At 58.7% G+C, this 27,646-nt stretch overlaps 1 protein-coding gene across 3 annotated transcripts in view; it reads right to left on the bottom strand.

Annotated features, from left to right (window-relative positions):
- CADM3 (cell adhesion molecule 3) overlaps positions 1-17,144 on the bottom strand; it is a 31,457-nt gene extending 14,313 nt beyond the window's left edge. The window contains exon 1 of one of the 3 annotated variants that reach the window (XM_025420707.3): positions 16,994-17,144. In XM_025420707.3, the coding sequence (XP_025276492.1) occupies positions 16,994-17,078 (85 nt within the window). In that variant the 5' untranslated portion in view covers positions 17,079-17,144. Of the gene's footprint in view, positions 1-1,754; positions 1,891-16,993 lie in introns of those variants that run through there. The other 2 variants (XM_025420704.3, XM_025420706.3) reach the window with 2 other exon arrangements.
- Between the last annotated feature and the right edge of the window lie 10,502 nt (positions 17,145-27,646).

A 27,646-nucleotide genomic window follows, 5' to 3' on the forward strand; every position in this document is an offset into this window, starting at 1 on the left:
GGGAGGGGAGAGCGCAGCCTGAGCAGGGCCCGGAGACAGGGGATGGGACCCCGGGCACCGCGGAGTCGGGAGGAAGGGGGCAGGGGGAGAGGGGGAGAGCGGGGAAGGGGCAGGGAGAGCAGAGGAGGGGCTGGGAGGTGAGAGCAGGGGAGGGGAGGTGCGAGCGCAGCCTGACCAGGGCCCGGAGACCGGGGACAGGACCCCGGGCACCGCAGTGTTGGGAGGAAGGGGGCAGGGGGCAGGGGGAGAGGGGGAGAGCGGGGAAGGGGCGGGGAGAGCAGAGGAGGGGAGGGGAGAGCCTAGCCTGAGAAGCGGCTCGGAGACAGGGGACAGGACCCTGGGGGCATCGCAGAGCCCGGAGGAAGGGGGGCACGGGGCAGGGGGAGAGCAGGGGGGCGGGGAGAGCAGAGGAGGGGCGGGGAGGGGAGAGCAAGGGAGGGGCGGTGGGAGCGCAGCCTGAGCAGGGGGCCCGAAGAGAGGGACCCCAGGGACACCGAGGAATCGGGAGGAAGGGGACACGGGGCAGGTGGAGAGGAGGAGAGCAGGGAAGGGGCGGGGCAAGAGGTCTCGGCCCCAGAGTGCGCCTTGGCGGGTCCTCACACGCATCCTCCAGGAGATTGGGGGAACCCTGTTCCCTCCAAGAGCGGGGGCCCCAGGCCCCCCCAAGGGCGGAGGGAGAGTGTGGGGGGCGGTCGGCGGGAACCCCGGGGCTGCGGGCACAGTGGGCAGCGGGGGGACGCAGGGGTGCAGAGCGGAGAGAAGGCTGCGGATGCGCGGCCCGGGGCCGGGGCGCCTGGGCGCAGGGCTCTCCCCCTCCCGGGCCGGGGCCGGGCCGCCCCCCTGCCCTGCCGGACTGCAAGGCTGGAGGCCGCCTGACCTGGTGAGTGTTTCATCTTCTTGTCCCGGTTGTGCATTTGTGGGCGCGGACGCCCGGTTGGAAAGCCCGATTGGGGCGCTGGGGGGACAGGGGGAAGCCAGAGGGGGTCCCCGCCCCCCAGTACCGGGACTGTGCGCACTAGTAAGCACCAAACAGGCCTTTGCTCACAGGGACGGAGGGAACGGCCCGCGTACTTGGGCACAGCACCCCTGGGTTTGCAGGTGGACCTCAACGTGAGCACCACCTAGAGAGGGCGGCCGCCCAAAGGGACCGCCGCTGCTTTTAGACAGGAGGTCGCAGTCGCCACGGCTTCCCTCCAGGCCCACAAAGAGCAGCCTCTCGAGAAGCCTCTCTGTCTCCCTGGGGGCCCTCAAAGCTTTCTCAGCAGCTCCCTTTCCGCGCGGCCTCTCCGCCCGTCCCCGTCGTACGGCGGCCGCGTGCTCACTTGGCAGTCCCCCCATCTCAACTTGGAGCGGCTGGGAGCTGAGGCCTGGCCCTACTCGCCTTTGTATCTTCAGCTCTCGGTGCTTGAAATGGGGTCTGGCCATTCCCGGGGTACACCTGGCGCCCTGCTGCGTGTCCCCCCCCACCAGGCAGAGGAAGTACCTGCCCAGCAGCCCAGCAGCACGGATGTGGTCTCCACTCTCCTGCTCCCCCCCCCCTTTTTTTTGCTGCATTCCCTAATTGCTTTTCTCCCTGCTTCTATTTCTTTCGTCTCTCCCCTCCTCCTGCATTTTGCGGGCATTGCCTCCCCCTGTATGGGATGAATACTTGGAATGGTGAACCACACCGAACCGTTCGGATGAGGGGACTGATAACTAACACCAATAGTGTCCAGGAAACGGCATAGATCGTCTCCGTCCATCCCTGAACTCACTCTGGTTTGTAGTGTTTTTAGAAGCCGGGGAACAGCGAGCTGTGTGGCGTTTGTTTATTTTTTCCTTTCCCTGATGGGGTGATGTGCTCCCTCCAATTCTGAAAAGCACTTGTGATCTCATGCCTTCTCTTGAGAACTGTCTGTTAGCGTGCCTCCAAGTTTTCTCACTTCTTAGGATGTTGTACACCCGCAATGGGAAGTCCTGATGGCCACTCCCCCGGCAGCCGCCGATGAGAATGCTATTAACAGAAACAGGTGTAAGTAGCAGAGATGGTGGCCGGGGCCGCCCAAGCCTTGTGCCTTTGGGTTCAGACTGTGCCGATCATTTAGGACCCCGGCTTCGATTCCTTCTGTGGACCCCAATGAGCAGGGGAAGCTCAGGAGCGCTCCGGAAGGGCGGCATGGCCCTTGCAGTGGACACAGCGGACCTTCTGCTCAGAGCCATCGGCCCACAGAGCCACCTGTTTGGGGGCCCAGGCTACTCATAGGGAAGAGCAGCGAAGAGATTCCATTCACGGGCCTTACTGTCTTCCTGCTTCCCCTTCGCTGACATCCCATCCTTTGGATAATATCCAGCTGGGTCGGGCTGGCGTTCGAGACCCTGGGCAGCCTCATGCCACTGCGCCTTCCAGCTTTGTCTTTTCTTTATCCCACGCATATCCCAGACATGGTGCCTTTCTGAGTTTTCTAAGGACCCTTGGCTTGCCTGCCCACCCTTCCTACTGTAACCCTGCGGATAATGCCCTCCACCCATCTTCACACATCTAAGCCCTTCCCGTGCCCACAGCCTCCTTTCTGTGCCGCTTCCCGGGAGAAGTCTTCCTTACTGTTCCAGACGGAAATCCTTTCTGGCTTCTCTGAGTTGCGACACTTAACTTTTCTTAAGTTGTGCTGCGAGTTTGGAGTTTGGCTTCCCCCACTAACTTACAAAAATTCCGCAGCTAGGGGCTGACATCTGATTCACCTCTGTATCCCGCACGGGGCCCTAATGCAGCGTATTGCACGTAGAAGGGGCTTAATAAATACATATTTAATAAATGAGTCAAAGACGCTGGGCATCGTCTGTCGTGAGAAGTAGGCTCAGCATCTGGAAAGAGCAAACCAAACGCGAGGAGGACACAGGACAAAGGAGAGGGTAGACCGTCCAGAGGCTGAAGCTCTAGAAGCAACAATATGGTGGGAATTGTATTTATTGATCACCTCGGGTGTGTCAAAATCCAAGTTAGGTGCCCTAGAATCGTTATCCAGTACAGCCCTCCTGATAGCTAGTGCTATGCACGTGTTAAGGGCGAGTTGGCCAAGACTCGCAAAAGTTAAGCAACTCGTCCACATGATGGAGCCACCAAGTGTCGGATGAGACCCCTCGGACTGCAGAGCCCAGGCCTTGTGCACATCTCTGCTGCCCGCCTTCCTCTGCAGGCGCGTGCATTTTGTGTGTGTGTGGGGGGGGGGGCGGGGGCAGGAGTTCTAGGGGAAAAGATTCCTTCCCGCGTCACTGGCCAGGGCTGGCTCACCTCGACAGTGGTCACACTGCTCACCTGCCATGTGGTCAAGGTAACCAGTGTAGCACGCTGGGAATGGGGGCTTGTGGTGGCGATGGGATGGCTTGTACCCACTGAATGTCATCTTTAATTGGATTTCCTCATGTGGCTCATTGATACGTCCGGGGGCTGCTTCATTTACCCCCAAGAGCTTCACAATGTGGGGCTTTTGAGCCAACCACGTGGTAAGAGGTGTCTAGTTAAAACTAACAGAATCCCTTTACGCTTTCATAGGACTCCAGTGTCTGGGCCGAAAACAGAGTGAGCGTCTTGTTTGCTCTCACTTGCCTTGGGGGCTTCTTAGTTCTTGGTTTATTTACCAAGAATTTCCAGGATCTGTAGGACTCGTAGCATCGTAAAGGACAAAGTAGCCCTTTCACCCACCAGTGTCCTTCTGATTGATTGTTCACATTAAGAGTAGCAGAGGTGGGAATTGGAGACCTACCAGCGTGCCCTGGAAAGCACAGTATCACCTGTGACTCACTTTTTCGCTCATAACACGTGTCCTCACGTGTAGTAAGTGCTCAATAAATATTTATTGAATAAATAAATGAGCGACTCGAATGAATGGCAATGCAGCATGTCTCCTGTCTGAGCGATGCTAGGAGGGACGGCTAAGAGAAGGTGCCCGTGTGAGCCCCGACGGCTCGCCTCGCGTCTTCCCTGCCTGTCCATTCTGGGAATCTACGGGGCATTGCCCTTAGGCCCCTGAGCAGGGTTACAGGTGCCCGTGTGGGATGGTGGGACAGGGACAGCGCGCTCCCCTCTTGCCACTGCTGGCCTTGCCGGCGCCTGGGTCCGGAGCTTCCCTTCCCTGACTAGAGAAAACCAGCTCCCTGAGTAGGAGTTGATGATGATGGTGATGGTGATGATGATGATGATGAGTCAGCATTTCTAACTCCAGAGTTAAAAATATTCTTCATCCCAGCCTACTTGGTATTCCTCACGACTACCATGACAGGTGGGTGGAGGAGTGTTATCTCCAAGGGAAAAACACACTGGGGGCTGTGGCCCAAAATACTGAAGGGACCCACTTTTAGGATCGTTTACCCACACCCTTTGCCAGGCTCCCCGGCCCCGGTGATCTCGCTCTCGTTCTTCCCCTGCCCTGAGCTACTAGTGAATTCTTGTGTGTATTCGGTTCACACACGGGAGAGAACGGGCCCGGCAAAATCAGCTTAAGGACTCAGGCCCTGGAGCCCTGCATTTTGCCCAGAGCCACAAGTTTCTTTAACAGTGAATGTCTGATTCTGCACTTGGAGGGAAGGAGGGCCGGGCCCCTGTGAGTCCTGACCTACATGGTAACTGCACGAGGTGGGGGGAGTCACTTTTTGACCCAAGGGACTTTAGAACACAATACCCTGATCAAAAGAGGACTCCTTTTATGCTCTCACAGTTGCTCTCGGGCTGCCGGGAATTGTGTTACTTCCACGGGGGTCACCCTGTCGCGTCCTAATCTAAGGCGCTGAAGGCCTGAGTGTCGAGAAGCCTCTCCTGCTTCCACCTTCCAGTCCCTTCTAGCTCTGCTCTCGCCTGAGTTCTCAGCTCCCCACTTCTTTCTGAACTACACAGTACAGTCAGACGGCAGCTGGGGCCGGAAAGGTGGAGTCCGTCCATCATTTAGGATTGCCTGTCTTTTCAGGTGGATTTTCTGCTCTTTCTGCCGCTCCTCCTCCGGGATGGGCCTCTGTCCCCTCACGGGCTGCAGGACGTAAAGGATGCCCCAGCTCAGCTCAGCTCAGCCAGCTCCACATTTGCTGGGGGACTCAGTTACGCTCCAGCGGCCCGCATCCCTCACCTGGCCTCCCCTCCACCCACCGAGACCTTGCTCCTTCCTTGTTCCCTCCCTCCGTTCTTTCTGTTGCTGTCTGGCTTCTCCTCCTGGAGCCTTGTTTATCTCCTTTCCCTCTGGCTCCCAGCAGCCTCTCGGGCCCACAAGGCACTACTCTCTCAGCTTTGCTGTGCTGTCCCAGGAGGCATGCAGGGTATAAGTGAGAATAGATGGTAAATAGGGTGGGAAACGGAACTTGCACGAACACAAGTGCCTATTCCGCTGATTTGCCCCCGTAGCTTGGTGAAGCGTGGCCGAGAGGTTTGGATTGGCAGAACCAGGGATCCTACACCCTTAGATAATCCCAGAGATTTGGGTTTGGAAGGGGCTGATCCAGGCTCCAACAGGTTTATTACTGAACGTTGGCAGATGCCTTCTGCTTCCATCCTAAGCAGGTCATTGGAAATGAAAGGCTTTTGTTTCCTGGGCTTGGAATGGTGTGTGGCTAAGCTTTTCCAGGCTGAATGAGGAGGAGGGAATCTTTGGGTTAGTTGGCTGGCTCGCCTGTGGTGGGCGTGAGGGTGGGGTTAAAACAAAAAGCTTATCTATGTGTTAACCCTCTTTACACTAAACAACAACAACAACAACAAAAAAAACCAACAACCAAAAAACTCCCCAAAACACCAAAAGCAAAACTTACTTATTACAAATATTTTGTTTTACACAAACGTTAGGGAAAAGTATCAAACTACTGTATGTCACGAATAAATATATTGTGTGTATTTCCTAAAACCCAGACACCCATTAGCAGTCTGGTCACTTTCTGCTGACCCCTAATGGCCAGAGGTGGTTAATCCTGGGATCTTTTTGATTCTACCACATGGAGGGTGGGTTCATGTCCTTTCTGATGCCCTTTTACCAAAATTCAGTAATTCCCCTCTTCCTTCTCTTGTGCCTAATCCTCCCCCAAATATGTCCCCCTCTATCATTCTTAGAAGCAAAGACTTTGAGGGGCACCAGGGTGGCTCAGCAGGTCAAGCATCTGCCTTCGGCTCAGGTCATGATCCCCAGGTCCTGGGATCCAACCCCATGGGGAGACCGCTTCTCCCTCTCCCTGGGCCACTCCTCTCTCTCTTTCAAATGACTAAATTAAAAAAAATCTTAAAAAAAAAAAAAACCTAGACTTTTAGAGTGGACAAGAATCCGAAGTAATATCTAGTGCTAATCTCATTTTAAAGAAGAAAAATCCAAAAAAAAAAAAAAAAAAAAAAAAAAAGAAGAAGAAAAGTCCAGGGCTTAGAGAGGTTGAGAAACTTGAACGAGGCCACACAGGCAGTCTGCGGGGCCTGCGGTTAGAAGCCCGGCTCCTGTGGCTACTGTCGTTGGATGGCAGCCTGTGGGCCAGGGCATTTGGAGGCGAGGCTGCCAGCTAGTGTGATTTTACTTTCGGCGACATCTACCCTCTCGGCTCCACACCTGTCTGTGTGTGGTAGTGAGCTCCCCAGCCCCTGGGAGACCTCACGGGAGGTAAGGCCCCTACATACCAGGCAGGTGAGAGGCGGAGTGAGGTGGGGTACGAGCTCCTGCAGCTGTGACGGGCGGCGTCTGTACAGACGCTGGGCCCCCCCGGCTGCTGCAGGTCTCCCCGGAGAGGACCCGAGGGGCAGAAGGCGCTCGTGCCCTCAGATGTGAAAGGGGCTGAGTGAGGACAGGCTGTGTGTGTGCATGCGTGTGCTGGCCGCTGGCGGTGGGGAGGCGCGGGCTGCTGGGCCGGGGTGGGGGGGATGCTACAGGAGGGGAAGGAGCGCAGGAGCATGTCCTATTCTTGAGCTCAGGAGAGAGAAAACTCTGGAGGCAGAAGTGGGCTCGTGGTAGGCTGAGGGGCCCCTCAGAGACTTCGTTAAGATTCCGAGGAGCAGGGACTAGGAAGTGGGTGGCAGAGAAGGAGGTGGGGACAGCTGTTGCTTTGATTTGCTATTGAGTCAGTGTTCTCCGTGCATTAGCGCTGGGAGGGAGCCCTGGGCTGGCCCCCAACAAAAACAAGCCCCTCTGCAGCCAATACTGCATCCTGGCGGGAACTGCAGTTGGGACACAAAGGGGAAGGGGATCGGGACCCCAGAGCACCCCTTCCCCAGCTTTAGCTTGTTGCTTCCAGGCCCCAGTGTGCTGTGCACAAGCACATACGGAGTGTTCTGGGCTGAGCGGCTGGAGGGCGTGAGGCAGAGTGCAGAGGCTGGCTCCGGAGGTGGGGAGGATTGCCATGAGAGCCAGAGCGGCTGGGTCTGTGCAGGGGCCGAGGCACCTGCCGGGTCTCAGGTAAGCAGGTGAGGCCCGGTGCGCCACCCCCCCCTTGATGGTAGCACCGGGCCACCCGAGGAGCGTCTGTTCACGCCACCTCCTCGCTTGCTTCCCACGCGCTCACACACCCATAAATCGGGTCAGGCCTTCGGGGAGCCTGACTTGGTCTGAACTCTCAGGCCTCCCCCTGCACCCAGTGCAGGCACTTCCCACCCCTTCCCCAAATTTACCTTGCTGCGCTCACAGGGATGGAACCGAGCTGCGGAAAGCCCTCCCACCTTAGAACATACTTGGGAAAGGAAACAACAGAGGCGGCGAACGCAGACTCCCATCTCTCCCCCCGGACAGCGTGCATATGGCAGAGGAGGGACTGGGGCCCGCAAGGTCACCCGGGGCTGGGAGGGGGCGGTTGGGGATGAAGACGGGTCCCCCGACGCCCCAGTCCTCAGTCGGTGCTGCGGGGCCTCGATGCCTGCCTCGGTGCATGGGGTGGGGGGCTCCCTGTCTCATCTCTCAGCCTTGACCCCTTGGTGGCAGGCGGGGTGGGGGGGCGCGAAAAAAGTTTAATCTGTTAGAAGTCAGGCGAGAACGCATTCATCTCTGCTGGCTCTGATTTTACGGACTTGTTTTCACTGTTTCCCTTCACTGGGTGATTGGAGTCAAGGTGTGGATGGCAGGTTCAGGGCAGTGGAGAGAGCATTACATGAAGACAGATGTGTTCCGCTCTGCACACCCACGCCGCTCCGGGCCCCCTCCCGCAGTCCTAACAGATTTAGTCTCTTCCCTTCACTTTTCTCTCTTAAAAAAAGAAAAAAATTATATTTTCCAGAGGGTGGCACCTTATTCAGTTAGCCTTACTCGGAGCCCTCCGTGCTTCTGTGCAACAGACACCGTCTTCCGAGCCTACGGACTTGGCGGTCAGCGCAGCGGGACCTCCAGATCTCCTGTTCCTCCCTGAGACCCGCGCTGGGTACCCTCCCTGACGAGGGCAGACGCCCCATTTTGGTTCCCCGTGGTGCATCTGTATTCCAGCCTAGTTCCCCTCCTTCTCTCGTTCAGCGTGTGTCCCTTAACACACATGACACACTACACTATTCACTATTCGCCTCTCTGTTTTTATTTTCTTTCTTTCTTTTTTTTTTTCTCCTGACATAAACACAGCTTTTCTTATGACCCAGATACAGGGCCCTTCTTCTCCCCAGCCCATTATTAGTCAGAAGCCCTTACTTCCAGAAAACCATATGGCTCAAACTCAGAGATTCTCCCCCAAAGCAGAATTTAGGCTCTCTCTTCTGCTCAGACTCCCCAGGAGAGGGCCAGAACCCTCTCCCCTCCCAAGGGCTGAGGCTCAGGCCATCTGTCACTGACACTGGACTCCAGGGCTTGGAGACCAGAAGAGGGTTGGCATGAAGCAGCAGTTGAGGATAAATGGGAATATGTGCGGCCCGGGCGCTTAGTGGTGGTGGTTTTTATATTTGTCTGAGACGATGGGACGGAGATGGGAGGAGAAAACATATAATATGTGTTTGGAAAGATGTCATCCTTAGGAATTAGAATAAGAGTAGGAATGAGTGCAACTGTCCTGCTGTCATTTTTGCATCCACTGAGGGACAAATGATTAGGAGCAGATGGTAAAACTGGCCCCTTGTTCCATAATAAGGAAAGGACTTGGCTCTAGGCTCTTGAGAGCTTGACCCAAGCTGTGCTAAGTCTCAGGTTACTTGTCATCAATGTATTTGCTAGAGTCTTGCTGCCGGGTTTCTAAGAAGTAGCAGGTATTTAAGTCAGAGACTCAAGAAACCAGTTCACCCTCTGGACCTTTCAACCGGAGGTTTTGGCTGGAATTCTAGAATCAGGACTGGAAGCAAAGAATCAGGGCAACAGAAGACAAATCAATGTTGGAAGCCAGGATTTGCATATTCACCATGAAACCCGGTACTGGGGGTTCGGGATCTCCAGTCGGCCCTGCTAATGTCTGGGATTATATAAAGCAAGTGCAGAGCTAAGTAGTGGTTGGCTCGGAGATGAGTGGTGGAGATAGCAGCCTTCACTCCCTTTTCTTTTTGTCCCTAGGGCAAGGTGATGCATCTGACCTTCCCGACCCTGAACGGGAAGTAAATGAGCCAAAGGTGCTCATAATTAGCAATCAATACACAATTAGCGCAGGTCTGGCCGGGGGTAAGGAAAAATAAATCCTTAGAGACACTGCATTTTAGTTCTTTATATTATTTAGCGTTCCTATCATTCTCCTGGAGATGTCCAGGAGACAGAGAGGGTTAAGGAATCCCAGAGGGGAGACCTTACATAGAAGAAATGATGCAGGTTTTGGGAAGAAAAAAAAAATTGCCGGAAGCTCCGCATTAGGATCCCTTCTGCAATATGTCCGCTGTTCATGAGAACAGGGGGGGCTCAGGGGGACGGGTGGATAGGAGATACTCCAGCTGTTACTGTAACCCAAATTCTGCCTTCCTGAAGGCTCGCTCATGGAGATAAATCACTTCCATTACCTGTCCTTGAGGGATGAAGTTTCTCCTTGTTTCCCATGAGGAGATGGAAGAGGGGCCCTGGAAATCCATCCTGGGAGCCTGCCTCCCCGGTAGGTTCTACTGTAGGTCACTCGCCGGCATTCGCTATTCTAGGAACTAGTACCAAGCAACTGATAATGGGGGGGAAAAGCAGCCTTTAGGGGAAGATGAGCTCGTGCAGTTCTGATGTGACGGGAGGAACAGGCTGTCTAGTCTCAGACTGGCAGGGGCTGAGCATTCTCGGCTCCTTGCCGCATTTGACGTCATCGGCATTGGCAGATACCCCAAAAGAGTAGCAGAGTCCACTTTAAAGATACGTCTCTCCCGAGACGTGGCCAAGGACTTGGGCTCTGGGATGAGATGCTCGTATTTAGTTCTGTACAAGGTGGTGGGAAAGATGGGGAACCTGAGTCAGGGTGTTAGTACTTGGTTTCTGTGCCCCTCGTACGTGAAGTTCCTCCATTATCGGCTCAGGTGTCCCATCATCCGTACGCGTTGTCTTTGTGTTTACTGCTAAGGTCGAGGGAAAAGGGGAAGTAAGCAAAGCACCGTGACAGGACAGTTTGAGCCGGCCGGCCGGCAGGCTCAGAGTGGCACGGGGAGGGGCCTGCCGAAACCGGGAACGGCGCGCTTTGCATTGCACATTCGCAGCGTCGGTGTGGTACTCGCCGTATGTGAGCAACAGCGTCTCAGCCTGAACCATGACTGTGTTGTGGTTCTGTTTTGAATCTGTGGCTCCGGGATATGGCAAGACACCCAGTTCTCCGGAGGCCACGTGAGGTCACCGTAGGCCCTAGTCCCCTACATCTGCTCAACCTCGGTGTCGCTTGCTCGTCCTGTGCCCTTGCTGCGGTTGTTTAGACGGCCGTGAGGACCTCTCGTGTCCCTATCTCAAGGTCTGTGCCCCTCGTCCTGGTGGAGCGGATCGGGGCTCGTGGCCAAGACCCTGCGTGTCTGTGGTGGGTGTGTGTGGGGGGGCGAGGATGCGCGTAGGAGGGGTGGAGGGTTGGGAGGCTGGAGGGAGGGCAGGACCACGGAGAGCAGCAGGAGCAGCCGCAGAGGCAGGTGGGGGTAGCACCATGGAGAGCTCAGCGCTCCCGCTTCCCTTCCCGGGCAGGGGCTCAGACTCGCACTGAACCCACAGACATGGGAGACATGGGGCCGCTGCTAGCATCGCCCTGTGCCCCTCACTTGCTCTCAAGGGCCTCCTGGAAGCACTTTGTTCGCACTTGCCACCTGTACGCCCAGGATCCTACAAGAAGTGAGGCCCACCCGCCGACCGAGTTAACCACCGCAAGCAGCCTCAGTAATCAGCGACAATTACCTAGGTGTCCGTGGCGGTGGAGGGGGCTTTAATTTGCTAAGTCAATCGTGGATTAAAGCATCTCCTAATGAGGGAAACGAGGCCACGGGGCCCGTGTCCCCTCAGAGACACTGGGGCGTGGGACAGCCGTGGGGTTTCTCACCCGTCACCTGTCTTTCGGGGTCACGGTGCCCTGAGGCACCCCGGATGGGCGTGAGTAGTGCCGTCTTCAGGGCGTGTGGGAGAGAGGAGTGGATCACGCCTCTTAGTTGGGACATCTGGTCAGTCTCTTTACACTTAGAGAAATTTTGGTAAAAGGACACATCGTTCTCTCTCCCTCTCTCCAGTACTTGTTGCTGCAGTGAAGAATAGATGCGTGGCTTTACTAAGCCTCTATTTTGCCAAAACCTCAACAGCTTCATGTGTTCGAGACTCTTGAAAGCTCGGCTGCCCGGTGCTAGGAGGGGTGGGTCTGCTTGTTACAACAGGACTGGGCTGGGGGGTCAGGAACCCCGAACACCAGCTGGTTCTGACTTTATAAAGAATCCGCACTACTGCCGACCCCAGAGGAAGAGGCAGGTCGTTGGCCCCAGAGACTTATTCTTCTCCATTTTACAGTTGCACGGGACTTATTTATTCTTAATTTGACTGCGTTTTCAGTGACCTGAATCCTTATCTGATGGTTTGACTCTCCAGGCTCCCTTTCGGAGGCTTTGTTTCTCTCTATCCCCTATAAGCATTCCCGTGGGGACTGCTGTTCTCAGAGTTTATGGAGAGACCTCCAGGACATGACCTCATCCAGGAAACAGAATGTTCCAGTATATGGGCCTATAGCCAGGCGTTAAACGGGAAATGTTAAATTTTAACACGAAAGATGAAAAGGAGAAGATATGATCACCCAAACCTCCTAATGCCTTGGGGTTTTTTTTTTTTTTTTCTCTCTCTCCTTTTTTTTTTTTTTTTCCGTTCGTGGTCAGCATGGAGGTAACCCAGGCCACCAGCTGCCTTCGGGGAGAGTCTGGAACCTAGGGGACCAGCCTTAGGCGACATTCCATCGCTGAGAAGCGGATAACAAAACGGGGACCATAGAACCAGTGAGCAGGAGGCTACAAAGGTGACGACTCACAGTGCCCCCCGCTCCGGCCTCCTCCCCCCACCCCTGCTCCAGGGGGTCATCTCTCTGGTGATAACGGTGAAGATACTATCCCTAGCCCGTGACTAAGCCACAAGCAGCTCTTGATTCCCTTCCGCCCGTCCTGTGGACTGCAGGAAAGTCGCACCGGCGAGGAGCCCCGAAGCCAAGTCTCGGGGTTTGCAGGGCAATAGCACAGCCGCGCGCAGGCTGCTGTTTCAGAGTGACCGGAACACCCGAAAGATGCCATCTGTGGAATTTTATGGCTGCAGAACTGTGAGTCACTCCCCGAGTGAACAGGGAATGTTTCCAGCAAGGCACTCTTGAAATTAGACTTGGGCCTGCAGCCTCGGTTGGAAGAGGAAGGAGACAGAGAGAGAGCGTCTGAGGGCAGCGGGCTGGCTCCCTCGCCGGCGTCCCAGGGGGCGGAGGACCTCAGGCTGTGGGAGCGGGACGCCCGGGGTGGGGGGGTCGCCCGCAGGGGGGCGGCGGGGGCGGCAAGAAGGGTGACAGAGCCACAGGTTCGTCCCCTCCCTTTCCAGAAGAGTAATTCTCCTCTCATCGGTTTTTGCTTATGTGAGAGAAGAATGTCTCAGCTTTAAAAATGGAAGTGAGCAAAGCACTGTCCTGGAAGAAGCTCCTCTGAGCAGCAGTGGTGCCTTAGCCCCCCGCCCCCCGCCCCCCAGGGGGAGCTTGGTACTCTGGAGAGCCAGTGGACGTGCTGCGGCCTGGGCCCCTCATCACACAGACTGCTTCCTCCGTGGGGAGGTCCCGGAGCCAGGGAACACCCCCAACAGAGCCAGGGAACTGCCCCCCCACCTGGAGCTGGGGAACCCCCTCCGGAGCCAGGGAACCCTCCCCTGAAGCCAGAGACCCCTTCCTCTGAGCCAGGGACCCCTCCCCTGGAGTCAGGGGCCCCTCCCCCAGAGCCAGGGAACCCCCCCCCCCCGGAGCCAGGGAACCTCCCCCGGAGCAAGGGACCCCACCCGGAGCCAGGGAACCATCCCTGGAGCCAGGGATCCCTCCCTCAGAACCAGGGAACCCCTACCCCGGAGCCAGGAAACCCTCCCCTGAAGCCAGGGACCCCTTCCTCCAAGCCAGGGACCCCTCTCCTGGAGCCAGGGAACCCTCCCTCGGAGCCAGGGACGACCCCTCCCCTGGAGCCAGGGGCCCCTCCGGAGCCAGGGAACTGCCCCTGGAGCCAGAGATCCCTCCCTCGAAGCCAGGGACCCCTCCCCTGGAGCCAGGGACCCTCACCCAGAGCCAGGGAACCACCCCTGGAGCCAGGGACCCTTCCCCTGGAGTCAGGGACCCCTCCCCTGGAGTCAGGGAACCACCCCGGAGCCAGGGAACTCTCCCCTGAAGCCAGGGACCGCTTCCTCCAAGCCAGGGACCCCTCCCCTGGAGTCAGGGAACCTCCCCCGGAGCCAGGGAAGCCCGGGAAGCCCCCTCCGGAGCCAGGGAACGTACGCCCTCCCCGAGGGCACCCTGGGAGAGCTCAGGACGGAGCAGGTGAGCCAGGCAGGCCCATGGGCAGCCGTGGAGCCAGCGCTCTCTGGACTTCTCCGGCACACTGGGCGTGAGCCCTACGCTGGGCACCTGGCCAGGGGGCTGGAGAATGGACGGCGGCGGACAGAAGGTCACTGGGAAGGGAACGACAGTCGTGTGGGGCGGCACAAGGTTAAAGGGCCACCAGCGGAGGCCTTCAGGCTGTCCGCCCGGCCGGGATGCTCGGTGAGCTCACAGGCTGGGAAGAACCCAGGGAGGGGGGACCCCAGGAAGGCGGCTCAGCGTGTTGAATGGCCACGCGCTCACCGGACAGCAGCATGGCCCAAAGCAAGCTTGCAGGCCTCCAGTCTGCCGACCCTGGGGTTGACCCTGGGGATGCCGCTGGGGGCCGGGACTCGCGGGGAGGGGGGGAGGAAGGAGCGGGCGGCAAGCGGAATGGCCACGCTGGTCCTGGGCCTCCGGCTGCAGCCTTGGTGGCCCGGCTCCCCGAGCGCGTCTCACCCTCCCCGGCCTCTCAGCGCCTGTTCGGCCTCACGAACCCTACAAAAGCTGCCCACCCCAGCCACGCAGGGAGTGGTTTCCCTCCTTCCACACGGAGGTAGCCACTGCACCACACGCCCCGGAGCACGCGGGCAGCAGGGCCCTGGGGAGCGCTGTCCCCCCACTTTCACACTGCAGCCCCTTGCCCTGGCGCACACTACGGGGTGGGCCGCGGGCTGCCTGGCTCCCTGCCTGGGCCCCTGGTCAGGGTGGCCGTCCACGCCCCGAGCATCAGATCTCTGCCACTGCCTCCCACCTCAGAGCTCGCCTTCGTGGGTCCAGAAACCAAGAGGCACGATTAGGCGAGGTAAAGCCTGCGTGTGGCCGTGTGGCCTGTATAGTGGTACGACCCGGGACGCTGCGCACAGACGGATGTCAGCCACCCCGACCCGACCCACGATGCTCTCCAAGGAAAAGAGGCCTCCTCGGACTCTTGCTTGGGAGCGAGCCTCCCTCCCCATCCCTGACTTGCCGAGTCTCCTCTGGAAACTCCCGATCCCCAAATTCAGCACCCAGCATGCCTTCCCCCCAGCGCTTGGAGATATGACAACAGAGGGTTTCAGCCTTACTACCCCCCGGGGTAAGAGCCAGGGCCAGACAGAGTTCTGCGTCTGGGGAGGGGAGACTTGGCTAGCACACGGCTTTAGTCTGTTCTTCAGTGGTCTGTCCTCGAGCTGAAGCGCTCCCGGCTCCCGGGGTGACCTCCCTCTGTGCAGGTCCCAGCCCAGGGTGGCAGTCTGCCCTCTGAACAGGTGCGGGGTGGGTCACACCGGCTGTGCTGAGCACACCTGGCAGGAGGAGACGGCCCGGGGCTGTGGCCGCCGAGACTGTGAGAGTCAAGGCCCGGTCGAGGCCCGGCGCTGAGGCCCACACAGCGGCAGCCTGTCCTTGCCTCGCACCCAGCCGGCCCTTGGGACTCCCCTCCCCTCCTGGGCGAGGGAGCGGGCCATGAGCCTAGTCCTCTGGGGAAGGGGGATTCCACGGTGGGGAGGGGCTGCTGTGTGTGGAGACTCCAGCAGGACTCCCTTAGGGGTGTTGATGGGCACAGGCTGAGGTCAGTAGGCTGTAGGGGCGGGGATCCCCGGTGTCGTCCTACGGGCCGGGCTGATGCTCCTCCATCATGATGGGGACAGGGCTGGGGGGCAGGTCAGGGGAGATGGAGCACTTATTCCTCCGGCACCCTGGCTCCCTGGCTCGTCGCCTGTTTTCTTCAGATGAAATTCTTTACATCATCCTCCCCAGTTTCACCCCTCCCCTCTCCACCCCCGCCCCGCCCTGGCCCCGTGCCCATCCCTGCTGGCCACTGGGTCCATAGCCCAGGAGCCGCCTCCCCTTTCTCCTCCCCTGCGGTTCTTTCTGTTTCTGGTTGGCATCTGTCCGGGCATAGCCACCACCCTCCCCCTCACTCTCCCCACATCCCTTTGCTCCGCAGAGGTCCCGGCCCCCTCTCCCCCCTACCTCTCCCCCTACCACAGCCCGGCCCTCCTCCCACTGGGCGACTGGGCGGAGGAGACCAGAGGATGCATTCCGTTAGTCCCTCCAGGCCTGCCCTCCCTCCTCCCTCCTCGGGGGACCTGAGGCTCTGAGCCGCGGCTCCCTTCCTGGGCTCCCTACAAACTGTCCCCTGCCACCCCATGAACCTGCAGCGGGGCTGTAAGGAAGCCCAGGGGCCCCCACGGCTGCGCTGACCTACATAGCCAGGGCCGGGGCGGGAGGGGCCCTTCCCCAAGTCCCCTCACCCTGGCCCCGCCTCCCTGCCCCCCCCCCCCCCACTGTCTTCCTTGTGTCTCACCCTTACAAACCCAGGGAGGCTTGAGTTCCCACCTGGGGCCAAGGGGCTCAGGCCACCTCCCGCCCCCTCCCCTCCAATGTGGCAAAATCAGTGCTTAGCCCCGGGCAGCTTTGGGTTTTCTCCGGGCATCCTCCTCCCCAAACGTCTTGGTTCCTTCTGCCCAGCCTTCCCCCACCTCCTCCGCTCCTGTCTGGGCTGCTTCTCCCAGCTGCTGCCACCGCCACGGGGACCGCCATCCCGGCCGCCGCCACCTCCCCGCCCGGTGTTGTTGTTTTGCTCCAAGGAGGAGCCCCCACCCCTTCCTTGCCCACGCCCCCCTCGGCGGCCTCACCCAGGCCCCCTTCCCGGAGCTGCGCCGCGGGTGGGTGGGGGCGGGCGGGGGCGGGCGGGGGCGCGGCGGTGTTTGCACACAGCAGGTTCGGGGGTGCACGGGCTCTGCGAGCCCTCCAGACACATCCACAGACCCCGACACACGCCCTGACTCCGCCGGATCTCACTCCGCCCCCAGCGCACACGGACACAGACACACACGGATGCTGACACAGAAACGCAGAGGCAGACGGCGGCACCGACGCGCGCAGCCAGACACGCGCACACGGGACCCCCGGCCCCCGAGCTCCCGGAGCCCCCCGAGCCCCCCGAGCCCCCCCGAGCTCCCGGAGCCCCCCGAGCCTCCCCGAGCCCCCGGCCCCGGAGCCGCGCGCGCAGCCAGGCGCGGAGCAGGTGCACGGCCGCCCCGCCCCGCCCCGCCCCGCCCTCCGAGGGCCGCCCCCGCCGCCCCCGCGCAGACAAAGCGCGCGCCCCCGCCCCCGCCCCGCCCGCACTCACCGTCCTGGGAGAGGTTGGCCCCCCCGGGCGCCCCGCGGCAGGCGAGCAGCAGCAGCAGCAGCGGCAGGGCGGGGCGGGCCCCCATGGCGCGGCCGAGCCTCCCGCGGCGCCGGGCGGGCCTGGGTCCCCGGGGCGCGGGGCGCGGGGCGCGGGCGGGCGGCGGGCGGCGGCGCGGACCGGTGGGCGCCCCGAGCCGCGTCGGAGCCCGGGGCCGAGGCGGGGACCGGGAGGGAGCCGGCGCTGCTGCAGTCGCGGGGATTAAATAGGGCGCTCGGAGCAAACCATTCGGCTGCGGGCGGAGGGGGGGCGGCGGGGGGCTGGGCCGGGCGCGGGGGGGCCCCGCTGCCGCATTCCCCGCCCCCCGCCTCCCTCCACCCCCCCTGCGCCCTCGTGGTGCCTTCCGCCTTCTCCCCCGGGAGCCCCGCCAGCCGGGCGCGGGTGCGGGGCCGAGGGAGCGAACTGGCTGGGCGGCGGGGCCGCGCGCACCCCTGTCGGCTGGGGCGGAGGGGGCGCCGGGCAGGGCCTGGGGCCAGCTGGCGGGAGCGGCCGCTGCAGGCCCCGGCAGGGGCGCGCCCACCGGCCCCGCGCCCCGAGCGCGCCCCCAGTGCGCCCCCCGTGCGCCCCCGGTGCGTCCTCCAGTGCGCCTCCCGGTGCGCCCCCGACTGCGCCCCCCAGTGTGCCCCCTCGTGCACCCCTCGGTGCGCCCCCCCGTGCGCCCCCAGTGCGCCCCCCCCGTGCACCCCTCGGTGCGCCCCCCCCCGTGCGCCCCCCGGTGCATCCCCCAGTGCGCCCCCGACTGCGCCCCCCAGTGTGCCCCCTCGTGCACCCCTCGGTGCGCCCCCCCCGTGCGCCCCCCGGTGCGTTCTCCAGCGCGCCCCCCCCGTGCGTCCCCCGGTGCGCCCCCGACTGCGCCCCCGTCTGCCCCCTCGTACACTCCTCGGTGCGCCCCCCCTCCGTGCACCCCTCGGTGCATCCCCCGGTGCGCCCCCGACTGCGCCCCCCGGTGCGTCCCCCCCATGCGCCCCCGTGCGTCCCCCAGTGCATCCTCGAGTGCGCCCCCCGTGCGTCCTCCAGTGCGCCCCCCCCGTGCGTCCCCCAATGCGCCACCGACTGCGCCCCCCTGCATCCCCCTGTGCGCGCCCCCGTGCGCCCCCCAAGTGCGCCCCTCAGTGCGCCCCGACGGCTCGGCTGTGCCCTTCCCCTGACACAGGCATCCTGGCCCCGAGCCCCTGTCTGTCCAGCAGCAACTGGCGGAGGAGGCGATCTCCCTGGAAGGGCTTCTTCCCGCAAAACCGCAGGCCAGGGGAACCCACACCTCCCTCCATCCCTCCATCCCTCCATCCCTCATCCCTCATCCCTCTTCCATCCCATCCATCGCCAGGCTCCCCTTCAGGCTCCTGCCCCACCAGGCTGCCTGCAGAACAACCCTCCAGTTGGCCTCCTTGTTCTTACCCCCCGCCCCCATATCGATGGTCTCCTCCTTCTTCATCTTTCAGAGGACCTTGTTCTTTCTTAAATTTTGAGAACAGGTTCTCCGGTGAAGGGTCTCTGCTGCATGCCCTCGGGGAAGATGCCTTCTTTACCAGCCAGGCCTCTGCCCCTAAGGCCAGGTACAGGATGGAGGAAAGAGGCGGGGCCTTGGCCCTTGCTCTCCTCTCCCCCTCCTATTGCCCCATGTCCTAACCACCACTTGCCAGTTTTCTACTATCAAGTGTCCGCGTAACCTTGGGAGGGCAGTTAACACCCCATCACTTCAGCGTCACCTGTAGAATCAGGGGTTGGACCAAATGTTGGTGAAGAATCCTCATCTCTCTAACTATCTAAAATTCTTTGACTCAGGGCAGCCCAGGTGGTTCAGCAGTTTAGAGCCGCCTTTGGCCCAGGGCCTGGAGACCCGGGATCACGTCCCGCATCAGGCTCCCTGCATGGAGCCTGCTTCTCCCTCTGCCTGGGTCTCTGCCTCTGTGTGTGTGTGTGTCTCTCTCATGAATAAATAAATGAAGTCTTTTTTAAAAAGATTAAAATAAATAAAATAAAATTGTTTGATTCAGAGAGTCTCAGATTTAGGAATGTGCACCCAAAAGCTAAAGTTGCATCAAAAGTCCTCCCCTTTCTGCGCTGCTGACTGCCTCGCCGTGCAAATCCTTAGTGTTTGGGCAATATCCCCCCTCTCCGACGGGCTTTCTGGGCCCTCTGTGACGGCCTTAGTTCAAGGCCGAGGATGTGGGGAAAGCTCTGTATCACTGTTAGTCACTGGCGGACAGGCCGATGAATATCCCCTGGGAGGCTCTTTCACGATGGTCAGAATGCTCCTCCGTCCTGGTCTCTGGGAGAAGAGACCCGCCTGCCTCTTGCCTGTTTCCTGAGGGTCTGGGTAGTTCTTTAGAGTTACTTGCAGAAGTTTTTGGCCACCTTGGGCTGTCCAACTTGCTTGCTTTCCCATATTTCAGTGCCTCCAAAGCCTTCTCCCTGGGGAGGCGTCTTAACATCTCTGAGACACTAAAATGGAGGAGGAGTGCGGTTGAGGCTTGTGCAGACCAGGATGCAAGAGACAGGAGAGGCTAGAAGGGAAGATGGGGCCTTCTGAGCGTGGTGGGACCAGGTTGGCATGAGTTTAGGGGAACAGAGGGAAAGAAGGAGTGAGTGTGTTTTCAGAGAGGATGGGGCTTCAGAGGGGAAGGATCCGGCTCTCCTTGTTAAAGGGTCTTGATGGCTAAAGAGCATTATCTTTGGAGCTAGAAGAAGCCTTAGAGATCATCTGAGTGGGCTTAAGGGAAGACAGGTTGGTGTCGCGAGAGGGACGTGTGGGATGGGACAGCAGGATAGGGGATTAGGTCCCAAGCTCCTCTAACTAATCATCTTTTCCATCTGCTGCTCTGCCGTGAGCCCCTCCGGCCTGTCCTCCTTAATTCTCTAACCACTGCTGGCCTGGCCCCACCCTCTACTCTAACTGTTGGGGCGCGGCTGGCTGCTCTGCTCGAGGAGGAGGACCCAGGGTGGGAGGAGAGGGGAGAGGTGTTTGGGAGAGAGAGTATTAAGAGCTAGCAAATGAGACTCTGGAATGCTCTTTTCCTACTGGCTCCTTTTTCCCTTTTCTGCATCATCAGCATCAGTTTGGCAGCACTTTAGGCCTTGGGAATAGGAAGCAGACACTGGCTTTTAGAATCATAGAATGAAAGAGTATTAGAGTCGTAAGCAACCTTCAAGATTACCTAACCAATGGCCCTTGGTGGACGGATGAGGAAGATGAGGCTCGGAGAAGCTAAGTGACTTCTTCCCCATGCTCCCACAGGTGCACACTTAGGGGCTTACCCGCCTCGGATAGGGACGCAGATAGATAGATAGTCCCCTCGGGGCAGGGGGCAGGAGGCACAAGGGGACGCCCCGCCAGCACTTCGGAGCCGTGCACACATTGAGGAGGTGCACACTCCTGCGCGTCCCCGGGTGAAAGGGCGGTTTCTCCTGCAGCTGTGGACGTCTCCGTCGGGAACGACTCCGGGCCTGTAACCGTCCTAATGCCCTTTGTACACATGTGCACGCCCGGCATCTCACTCCTGTTCACTAGGAGCAGAGTTTGCAAAGCAGGACTGACCTACAGGGATCATCCCCATCACGTAACTAGGTGAAATAAAAGTATCCATGTTGGATTGTGATCTCTATGGTTACTTTGCGCTCTCAAATGCTGTGGCACACACAATGTGCATTTCCAAGAGGCTTGCGCAGAGCGTGGAGTAGGTTGTCTGTGGGATGAAAGAGCTGGTGGCCACAGTGGAGACGTGGAGACGGGGTGGGGTGCAGGGGGAGGGTGCAGAGAGGGAGGGTGGCGAGAAGGCAGGCATTGGCTCCTGGATGCTCCTGTCCACTCAGCAACAGCCTGGGGAGCTGGGGGTGTGGAATGTGGCGCTGGCACCGGTGCCGGGCTAGACGCAGCTGTGTGGGCCCTCGGCATTCCTTTCCCCACGCCGGTCCTGCTCCTGTCGGGATGGGAGGAGGCCTCAGCCAAATGGGGTGAATCCTGGGGATTATTCATCCGGAAGGGCGATGACCACACCTGTAGGAAACAGCCCCCCCCCCCCCACAAGACCTGGCTAGGTTCTGTTCTGGACGCTAATCCTCCTCGTCTCTATGACTTTTCCTTTATCAGTCAATTCTACGTGGGTTTCCACATCGCGTTTCTCTTTAATTTTCCACCCAACTAAACCAGTACACCTCATACCGCTTCCTTCTTCCATTATCCAGTTTTAATTAACCCCATCCTTAATAATCACCTCTGTGTGCATTTTAATTCTAACCTTAATTGAATTCTAATTCCAATCCTAACCCTAATCTATTACAGACTCTAACTATTCATCCTAATACCAACCCCAATTTAATTGTCAATTTGAACCGGCATCTTCATTCTCACCTGCTCTGAGCCTGCAACTAGGACAGCAACACACGTGTAATAAAAATGATCATAGGTACCGTTGCAGCACCCGTTGTTTGCACGTTTTCGTTTTGCCCTGGGTGCTGTGCATGCGCAGCGTCTCGCTGAGGAGAGGGAGAGGTTGGAAGTGTCAGCCGTCCCACAAATGCGAGGAAACCGAGGTTTAACGAGCTGATGTCATTTGTTCACAGTGGGTCCAAGTCGGCTATGTAAGGTCCACTTGAGCGTAAAGCCTGTGCTCATTTCCGTTTCTGCAAACACTACTTTCTTTTCTTTCTTTCTTTTTTTTTTTTTTTTGAAGATTTTATCTATTTATTTGAGAGAGAAACCCAGAGAAAGAGAGAGAGCATGAGCAGGGTAAGGAGCAGAGGGAGAAGCAGGCTCCCCGCTGAGCAGAGAGCCCCACGCGGGACTCGATTCCAGGACCCCAGGATCGTGATCTGAGCTGAAGGCAGACACCGAACAGACTGAGCCCCCTTCTCTGCTCCAGGCACCTCCCATCCCCCAACACTACCTTCTGATCAACCCTTTCCTAAAATCCTAACTAAACCTGACTGGGATGACCTCTAAAATACTGGGTTTCCTGAGAGCATATTATGAGTTTAGGGTGTTTGTTTGCTTAGTAAACGGTGGTGCGGAATAGAAAGCAAACAAATACAACCAACAAAAGAAAACCCCAAATCTCCGGGCGCGGAAAACCCACTGATGCTTTAAACACATCAATGTATTTGTGCGGTGAAAATGATCAAAATGATCAAACTATAGAAAGAACCAAACTGAAAAGAAAAGCATCTTTTTCCTTCTCCGACGTGCCGAATTCCGCCCCCTCACCCTCACCCAGGCCGGGGATGGGGGCGGGTGGGGGACACTGTAGGTGTTGGCTTTGTCCAGCAGCCCCGACTGCCCAAGATATCAGAACGACAGGTAAGGTCCAGGTGAGCACGTGCCCGCGAAGCCACCTTGCGTGTATACGTGACCCCTCAGGCGTGAGAACCGCTCGGCGATTTGTATTTAGGATGAACAGTAGCTGTTCGAGGCCCACGAGGCGACACGGAGTTCTTTCCAGTCCGTGCTCCCTTGGGCGCTCCCGAGCCTTCAGGGCCGCGTGCGTGATGCCCGCCGTGCAGGCAGGTGTGATCATCTCTGAGCCGCAGGTGGAGCAAATGGCCCGAGGACACAGAGCCGCGGCTGGGAGATCCCGGGTTCAGATCCAGGTTTGTTCTACCCCAGAGCCCATGTGGTGAGCTCCAGGAATTTGCCAGAAGACCTGTTAGGGACGAGGTCGTGGGGGCCTCTGTCCTGCAAGAGGGCCGACCTGAGGGATTGGAGGAGGACGAGGACGGATCTGGGAGGAGGCCGGGCAGTGGGGAGGCAGCGGGACGGGGGAGCACCGAGGGGGTCGCACGCCAGCTCTGAGTCATCGGGGGGGTGGAACAGACGTGCGCTGAGACTGGGGACCGTTTTTTTTGCGGTAAGTTCAGGCAAACATAAAATCCCGCAATACCCGCGTGCGCCGCTATTGCTTCAGCGACAGGCCGGTCGATGTATTTTGGAAAGACAGCGGGCACACATAATCATCTGCAAACAAAAAGGCACATTTCTGGTGCCTTGGGTGCCCGCAGCCTCCTCAGCACGAGTCCCCCGTCCTCCCCCTCGCATCCAGCAGTATGGGGTGGCTCGTCATTTCCAAACGCGCGGTGTTGCGTCATGCCCCCGTGTCTTCGCACATGCCATTTCCTATGCCTGGATCGCCCGTCTCATTAATTCCGATGAAACTGGTGCTTGTGTTTATCTCCCCAACCTGATTAGGTGCCGCTGCCTCTGAGAAGTTTTCTCGGCAGGGGTGCTCGACCCTCGCCGGGCGCTGCGGCCCCGAGGAACGCCGGCACCCCTGGCCTGGGCAGCCTCTCTTGCGGAGCTGCAGGGCCTCGTCCGCGTGGCCCCCTTCGCTGCGGGCTCTTTGAGGGCAGGAGTGATAGTTCACGAAGCTTCCGATTCCCAGCGCCTAGCGTGGGAGCTGAAACATAGTAGATTCCCAGTTAATTCTACTGGATTTGGCTGAAATAACGTATTTACAAGCTCACGGGCTTGATGAACCGCGTTCCTCCAGAAGTACGGACGTGTACGCAGCCAGCCGCGTTTCCTGGGCCTGCTCCCTGCAGGTATGTACGGATTCAAGTAGATATGAAGTGTCCAAAATAAGTTGAATCGTTCTGATACACTGGTCCATGTCTTTCTGGCCACTTATCCAACATGCATGTTTGTTCTCCTTGGAATGGGGTTGAGAGCTTGCCAACGTCCCTCTGCATGGATCTTCGGGCGGGGGTGGAAGATCTTCATCCTTTGAGGATGGCTTTTGATTTTGATATTGATTTGATTTTTGAATATTTGATATTCAAAAAAATATTTGATATTTGAAAATAGCTGGGCATCCATAGGATCCGAGGCGTGTTGGGTACGTGGTGGCTTGAGTTGGGTACATACGTGGTGGCTCGTGTTGGGTAATACAGAAGCAGGATTTGGCTGTGAACTAGTAGTGAATGACTTACAAGTTGACTAATAGGATGGTTCCTTTTTTTAAAATTTTTATTTATTTATGATAGTCACACACACAGAGAGAGAGAGAGGCAGGGACACAGGCAGAGGGAGAAGCAGGCTCCATGCACCGGGAGCCCGACGTGGGATTCGATCCTGGGTCTTCAGGATCGTGCCCTGAGCCAAAGGCAGATGCCAAACCTCTGCACCACCCAGGAATCCCTAATAGGATGGTTCTTAAGGCAGTTCCCAAAGACACGTTCTAGAAGATGTCTGACCAAGGGCATTAGGGTCCATTTGTCCATACAGACAGGATGAAGCAAGAGCGCCGTCACGGTGTAGTCACAGCTGGTGGACGTACATGCTTGGATATAAGGACACGAAAGATCACGTGGTCAAGAACGGAACCTTCCTCCTTTACCTGTAGCTGCAGGGTCTTTATGTGCAATGCAGGATGCTACTTGAAATCAGGTGTTTTGTTGCAATCTATACTATATATATATATTTTAAAGATTTTATTTATTTATTCATGAGAGACACAGAGACAGAGAGGCAGAGACACAGGTAGAGGGAGCAGCAGGCCCCATGCAGGGAGCCCGATGTGGGACTCCATCCCGGGTCTCCAGGATCATGTCCTGGGCTGAAGGCGGCGCTAAACCACTGAGCCACCTCGGCTGCCCCAATCTATACTATATTAAAAAAAAAAAAATCTGTAAACACCCAGGTTTAATTTTTTTTCAGCCACGAAATAAAATGACCAGTGGATGTTTTTAACTCCGTCTCCAATTTCCACCCCAGTTTTGAGTCTTATTCTCTTCATGAGGACATACATGCAAGTCAGGGATAGGATAATACTCAGGGATGCAAAATGCTTGGTAATTAAGACCGGTCTGACAGTAATGGTTTGCTTTTTTAGAATCATACGATAAGAGTGAATGTTAAAAAATGCTACAACAAAATGTCAGTGTCTGGTGCTGGGCTCTTGAGATGAGCAAGTCTGAAACTAACCTTTAAGGAGCTCCCAGTCCAGTCGGGAAGATCGGCGTGTAAACCTATAATCACCGCGCTGTGAGGTACATACGGTGGTGTGATTCCAGATACGGCCCCGTAGGGTCACGGGAGGGGCGGAGATCGTCACATCCTCATGAAACTTTGAGGAATGACCAGCAGTCGGCCAGGGACGAGAAGGACGAAGGCCCGAACCAAAGCGGGGAGAGGGTGTGTGCCAGACAGCGGGAAAGCAAGAAGCAGCCGGGCCGCTTGTCACTAGGTTGTGAAAGGAATCCGTGCCAGGGACCACCCCTGAGTCTGCAGCCCAGGAGCCGCTGGTGGGGTTCAGGCAGGGAAATGTCGGCGCCGGGTTTGCGTGTTAGAGCCATGACTCGGGCAGCACACAGCTGGACAGATGGACAGATGGATGGACGGACGGATGGATACCATCATGTGCTTCGGGAGGCTGGCCCTTGGGGGACCGCCGATGCGGGACCACGACCTGGAGTAGGGCTCATCTGATGCCATGGGCCGGGTTGAGACAGCCCCCGGAGCGCTCGCACCGCGTTAGGGCCCCCCCGCCGGCACCCCATGTGGACCGCGCTGTGCAGACAGCAGTTCCAAGCTGCGTAGACAAAGCGGATAGGCACGCTGACCAGCCGCCCTGGCTTGCCGAGGACTGGGGCGCCTCCCAGAACCTCCAGCGCTACGGTTGGAAAAGTCCTGGACACCCCGGGACGGTTGGTCCGCAGGCAGTTCCTCGGTGGCACCTGTTGCTTGGACCATCTCCCTGGCAACCTGCTGGGGGTCATCTCCAGGGCAGACCCCGGGAGAAGGAAAGCAGAGTTATTCTATGTTTCAGGGGAGGGTGGAGGGTGGAGGGTGGAGGGTGGAGGGTGGGGAGGAGCAGGGGGCAGCCGTGACTCAGAAGAGCTAGGCCGGTTGAATAGAAAAGAGAGAAGGGAGGCTAAGTGGGAGGCCGAGCGTGGGGGCCCCACCTCTGCTCTCCGCCATCCAGGGCTCTCTGCAGGCAGGGGGGAGCACGGCAGACTCAAAAGAGCAGGCCTTGCAGAGAAGGAACATGTATATTAGCTTTTCCTCCACGCGCCCGTGCCTGCCTCTATTATTCCTTCGACGTCCGCGGAGGGCCCCCTGCACATGCGCCGGGTCATTTGCTTTTCACCTACGCCTTGCAGGTGGCGTCGCTCCCGTTTTACAGGTGAGAAGAGCGAGTCTCCGGAAATGCGGAAACTTCCTTCGGGTCGCCCATGAGGCGGGCACAGCTGGGATCTTGGCTCAGCTGCGTCTCCCGAATGCTGGGTCCTTCCCAGGAAGCCAGTCCCCCCTCGCCGCCCCCCAACACTGCCACCGCCCCCCGTTACAGACAATAGAGATACTCTGGGCATTCTGCGTCTGCGTCTCAGCAAGTGCCGCCCGGTGAGGCCCAGACCCTGGCCGTCCTGAGAAACAACACGGCGCGGCCCGCGTCTCCCCACGGAGACCCCGCTGGCTCGGGAGAGAGTCCACGGTGTGCGTAGCTCATTACAATACCGTTGTGCTCGGCTTTTTTTTTTTTTTTAAATATTTTATTTATTTATTCATGAGAGACACAGAGAGAGAGGCAGAGACACAGGCAGAGGGAGAAGCAGGCTCCATGCAGGGAGCCCGATGTGAGACTCGATCCCGGGACCCCAGGGTCACCTCCTGGGCCGAAGGCGGATGCTCAACCACTGGGCCACCCGGGCTGCCCTGTGTTGGGCTTTAAAAGCAACACATTAAAAAAAATAAAATAAAAAAAAAAGCAACACTTAACTGCGTTTTTCAGCAAGCCCTGCGCAGTCTGGCCCTTGGCTCCGCCTCTGCCCCCCGTGACCTGAAGGACACAGGCCCAAGCCTTGGAGCCCGAGCCTTCCCCTCCGCTCTTGTTGCCCGTCCCAGCTTCCCCGTCGCCATCGCCTCCCGGGAGTGGCCCTCCCGCTGCCCTGCAAGCGCCCGTCACTCCAAGCTACAATGTCGGTGACGCATCTCCGGCTCGAGTGCCCGTCGTCCGTGCCGCTTCTGCCTGTAGATGGAAGCTCTACCAGGAAGGAGGCCCCGCCGACCCGGACCGAAGGCACGCTGCAGGGGGCCAAAGGACATCAGCCACAACAGGGTCCAGCGCTTAGTAGGTGCTTATTAAGTGTCTGTGTAAATGCGCGAAACTGTCACTCACGGCACGAACGGTATGGCCGTGTTCTGTGACCGTAGGGTCTCGGGCCCCAAGCAAGCCTCTCTGGCCCTGAAGCTCTCCCCTCGGGTTCTAATGCATGGCCCCCGCGGCCCCGTCTGCTCCTAGAGCCTTTGTAAGCCCTAAGATCCAGAGCTCGCTACCCTTGCCTGCAGTGCTCCTGGCCGGGCCCACCTGGTGAGGTTTGCCAGCAGACTCCGACCCAGGGGTCCTCAGGGACCGGTGCCCCCCGCCGCACCTGCCGCTGCACCAGGAACAGAGGCCGACGCCCTTGGGGGGCTTTGCAGTCCTGTGAGCCTGGCCCGGGGCAGGGGTGGGTGCTCGATGGGTGGGAATGACTGCGTGTCCGGCCCGACGCGTGCGCGTCACACAAGCTCTAGGAGCCAGTGCTGGCTCGTGGGCCGGGCGGGCCGACCGTCCATCTGAGCCCTGTGAGCTTGGGCTCCCCTGCGCCGGCTGCGGGCCAGGGCGCCCC

Source organism: Canis lupus, chromosome 38, assembly GCF_003254725.2.
Source record: "Canis lupus dingo isolate Sandy chromosome 38, ASM325472v2, whole genome shotgun sequence".
Taxonomy (NCBI): Eukaryota; Metazoa; Chordata; class Mammalia; order Carnivora; family Canidae; genus Canis; species Canis lupus.